The 4,567-nt window shown below is 65.7% G+C and overlaps 1 protein-coding gene across 5 annotated transcripts in view; it reads right to left on the bottom strand.

Annotated features, from left to right (window-relative positions):
- Positions 1-3,941, bottom strand: part of SRCIN1 (SRC kinase signaling inhibitor 1) — a 66,235-nt gene extending 62,294 nt beyond the window's left edge. For 2 of the 5 annotated variants that reach the window (XM_035347762.1, XM_035347761.1), the window contains exon 1: positions 3,724-3,940. In XM_035347762.1, the coding sequence (XP_035203653.1) occupies positions 3,724-3,895 (172 nt within the window). In that variant the 5' untranslated portion in view covers positions 3,896-3,940. Of the gene's footprint in view, positions 1-3,723 lie in introns of all 5 variants that reach the window. The other 3 variants (XM_035347759.1, XM_035347760.1, XM_035347763.1) reach the window with 3 other exon arrangements.
- Between the last annotated feature and the right edge of the window lie 626 nt (positions 3,942-4,567).

Raw genomic sequence — 4,567 nt, 5'->3', positions numbered from 1 at the left:
TCCCCCCCCCCCCCCCCGGCTCCACTTCCTCCCGCCCCCACCCAGCCCTTTCCATCAGTCCTTCTGTTTAAGATGTGATGTGTGTTGGTTTTTTTAAAAAAAATTCATTTGCATTTATTCTGAAAGTGGAAACCACGCATGGGGAGGGAAAAAAAAAAAATAAAAACAGCTGACAGCAAAGTTTTATTATCCCCATTGGGTGGCGAGGAGCAAATCAGTAATTTTTTAACAAGCATTTAAGCTCCTTTGCTGAGTGCCTCTTTGAGCCCTGGTGCACCTGCAGCCTGGCACAGCCGGGGGGGGGTTGATGAGGACCTTTGGTGGGGAGCAGGCGCAGCTGATGGGGGGCAGCACGCGCTCTCCCCTCCAGAGCTGACGATCCTGGCGGTGATGAGCTGGGACCACCCAGCACCACAGGCGATGCTGTGGCTGCAGGAGCCCCTCCGGTGGGTAAGACCCACTCGTGTGGACCCATCGCAGGCTCCGGACATCCCCAAGTGATGCTAACAGGATTGCCCGCTGCTTTTTTAATGCCAATAATTCTGCAAAGCTGCCCCGAGCAGCCTCTGCTCTCCGCCCTGCAGCTCTCACACCATCGCCCCCACCCAGGGGCGTTTTAATAACGATAACTGTCACGGAACCTGACCACAGCCGCTGGGAAAGAGCCAGCTGAGCAAACCGCTGGGGATGCGAGAACTTCGCAGCCACAGGGCTGGCACAAAAGGGAGCCTCTGCCCTTCTGATACCTCCCCACGTCCAGCCCCATGCTCACGCTTCCCCTTCCCAAGCACAGCCCCCAGGGCAGCCCCCGTCACGCTGCTTTGCCAAAGGTCTGGCATCTCCAAGCCGAAATCTGCAGAGCTGGGGCCATCAGCACCTTGTGCTCAGCCAGGAGCAGGCCTGGGACACCACCGGGGCAGAGCCAAGCCCCCCCCCCCAGGAGCAGGGAGGCAGCACAGCACCCTCCTCCCATTCTCCCATTGCAGCCTCCCAGCTCAAACCCTGCTCTGCTGCACCCTGAGCCTCTCCAAAACACGCCGCCAGCTTGCAGCCTCCCTCCGCTTCCTCCCCAGCATGGCTGGAAATAAAATATTGTCAGCGGGAGCCTCAGTGGGCTTCTCCACGCACACAGCACCCTGCAGACACCTGCACGTGTTCGCCTCCTCTCTGGACCCCAAAACAGACCCCAGCCCCTCCCTGGTGTGTGGGGCTGCTCCCCCCAGCCCCAGCCCTGCCCCGCGCCGTGGGCATCGTGCACACGTGTCCGTGCGTGGCAGGCAGCGTCCCCGGGGCACGGGGAGCCGCTGTGCACCCAGGCTGGGATCGATGTGTGGCAAAGAGGAGAATCAATTTCTATAATTAAACCCTGCACCACTGGGCTGCGTCCTTCCTCCCCGTGGCAGACGTGGCAGAGGGCTGCTCCAGCCCCTGGCAGGGTCCCATGGGGACCACCGCTCCCGGCCAGTGCCAAGGCAGCTCCCACCTGGGTCCCTGCAGGAGCAAAGGGCACCCAGGGCACCCCTGCTCCCACGGCAAGGAATCGGCATGGAGAATTTCTTGGGGGAAAATAAAGCAAAGGCAGGCATGGGTGGGTGTTTCCCACCAGCCGGGCCTTTGCTGCGAGCTGATGCTCACACAGCAGAGGGAAGGAGGAGGATTGGGGGGGGCGGGGGGGGGGCCAGCCCAAAGCCACAGCTCCACAGCAGTGTGTGGTGGAGAGGAGCCTTTATCCACATTTCCAGAAAGAGGAAAATCCACAGGGGGGGGGGAGCCAAGCAGCTCAGCCAAGGTCGCTTGGGGAGCCAACACCAACCCTGCCATGGACACCACCAGCACCCAGATGAGTGCAATCGCCCCCCCAGTTCTCAGCACTGCCCCCACACCAGCAACACCCAGGCTTCCCACCGACCGCTTCAGCCCATCCCCACAGGCATTTCCCTGGCCATGAGCAGGGTGCTCGGGGGCAAACAGGCTGAGCGTCCCCCCGCCCATCCTGCCAGGCAGTGAGGGATGCTCCTGGCAAAGAATTCAGATCCCTTTGCACAAAGGCAGCCTTTGGCAGCCCTGAGGATCCTCCCTAGCCCCCTGAAGGCTTTGCAGCCCCCCAGCAGCTCCCAGGGGCACCGAGTACTGTCAGGAGGAGCATGGAGCCATTTCCACAATCGTGTGAATGTAGGAGTCTTCAGGGGCAGTCTGGTGGGAAATAATTAGCACATTGAAAATGTATTCCTCATTAAAATGAGGAAAGAGCCGCTGCTGGGTGGGACTGATCAGGTGGCTCTGGGCAGTTTGGATCCTGCACAGCCCCCACATCAGCAGCACAGTGGGGCACAAAAGCCACGGAGCGACCAGAGGGACTGAAAAGCATCGGTGCCCCCAGGATCGGGGCGCTGGCAGCCAGGCCGGGAGACCCTGAACAAGTCTGGGGTCCCTGGGACTGACCCAACTGAATTCCCCACCTGGTGCCAGGGTGGGGGACACCCACACCCCGCAGGGACCAGCCAAGAGGAGGGCCCCCTCCCACCTCCAGCCCGAGAAGGGAGCAGGCTGGATGCGACCCCCACACACACTCCCCCGGGGCCGGGCACGATCCCGGGGCCAAGCACAGCCAAACCCAACTTCCCCGGGAGTTGGGCGCCAGCACCCACCCGGCACCTGCAGGTGCAGGGACCCGAGCATCACCGCTCCCCGCCCGCCTCCCGCAGCCAGGGCGAGGATGCGGAGAACAAAGAGGGGAGAGGCTGCGGGGCGCAGGCTGGGCGCTGCCCGCCGCCAGGGCAGACAAAGGGACCCCCACCCGCGGGCAGCGCAGCCCCACGCCACGGCCCCCAGCGTGGGGTTGGGCACGGCGGGGGCCGCAGCGCACCGCGCACCCCCGGGCGCATCCCCCCACCCAGCGGCCCTGCCTGCCCAGCCGGCGGGGGGAGCAGCCCCTCGGCGGCTCTTTCAGTCCCGGTGCGGGGGGGCCTCCGGAGTTATTTTAAGTTTCCCTGCCCGCCTCCACCCCTACGCGGCCGGGCACAGCCCGGGACGTGCCAAGCTCTTCCTCCTCCTCCTCCTCCTCCTCCCCAGGGATGCTGAGAACGCCCCAAAGGGGCGCCCCCGCGGCTCGCCCACCCTGCGCGCCCCAGCAGCGGCCGGGGGAAGGATGGGGGCGAGAGAGCCGGGAGGGGACACAGCCCGCAGCCCCCCTTCTCGCCCCCCTTTCACCCCCAAAGGAACCCCAGAGCCCGCAGCCGCCGCCCGACTCGGGCAGCACAACGCCCGGTTCCGCGCACGGCGCCGCGGCAGCACCGGGCACAATCGCCCCCAGCATCCCGGCGAGACCCCCCTCGCCCCCGGTCGCCACCGCTCCGGTCCCCGCCGCCGCCTCCCCGGGACCGCGACCGGCGGCTGCGCCCCTTCGGAGCGCGGCGCCCCCTCGGCAGCGACCGGCCCCGAGCAGCAGCAGCTGCGCCGCGCCCCCGGCCCGGGGGGGAGCCGCCGAGGTGGGGAGGGGGCACCGCAACCCCGACTCCGGCGGCCGAGCCCCGCGGCCGCTCCCCCCCATCCCCGGAACACCGGAGCCCCCCGCGAGCGGCCACCACCGGCACCGGCGGAGCCCCGGGCAGCAGCGGCACGGCCCCGGCGGCGCGGAGGGAGGAGGAAAAAAAAACAAAACACACGAATAAAAAAAAAATACCTGCTACTTAAGAATGGGTGCACATAGTGAGAGTGACATGCCTTGAGAGGGTGTATTCCCCATCGCTGCGCCGCTCGCTCCCGTCCTTCCCGCTCCCGTCCCTCCGCCAGCGAGGCCCCGGCAGAGCGCGAGCGAGCGGGGGCGCGCCCGGGTGTGTGCGCGGGGGAGCGCGCAGCTCGGCGATGTACAAAGGAACAAATGGGAAAAACACATTAGCTCATGAGAGATTAATGTGCGGGGAGACGGCTCCCCCTCTCCGCTCCCTCTTAAAGGCCCCCGCCTCGCATCGGGCGGCGGGTGCCCCCCCAGGAGCACCCCGGGGAGCAGGGCGGGGAGCGGCTGCCCCTGCGCACCGCCGGCAGCGGGACCCACGGGTGACACACGCGGGAGTAGCACCCACGGGACACATCGCTCCAGAGGGGCCGGCGCAACCACGCTCGTGCACCCCTGGGAGAGGGGCGGGGTGGGCAGTGTCTGCCTCGCTGCCATGGCCCTGCATGGGCAGCATCGAGGATCTTGCTAAAGAGGTAGGTCAGGGGAAAACAAGCACAAAAGGTGGTGCAAGTGCCACCAGCAGAGCCCCGGGTCCTGTACCTGACCCCACAGGACCAGCAGCTCCCAGCTCTGCATCCACCACGACCTGCCCGTCTCCTGGCAGCTGCAGATTCCCCAGGTGAGCAGCCAGCAACGCGCTCAGTCGCAGAGCACCATTACACCGGGCACCTACGCACAGTCCCCATCTGGCAGCGCCACTGTCCAGGGGGAGAGCAGCCCCCATAGGGTCACCGTGTGCTGGGTTCACAAAGGTGCCTTGCTGGTGCCTTACCCCATTTGGCACCTCCCAGCCAAGAAAAATGAACCTGAAGTCCAGAGCGTAAGATCAGG

Source organism: Oxyura jamaicensis, chromosome 27 (genome assembly GCF_011077185.1).
Source record: "Oxyura jamaicensis isolate SHBP4307 breed ruddy duck chromosome 27, BPBGC_Ojam_1.0, whole genome shotgun sequence".
NCBI classification, from domain to species: Eukaryota; Metazoa; Chordata; class Aves; order Anseriformes; family Anatidae; genus Oxyura; species Oxyura jamaicensis.
Note: the sequence above shows the minus strand (reverse complement) of the source record. Positions and strands in the feature narration are given on the sequence as shown.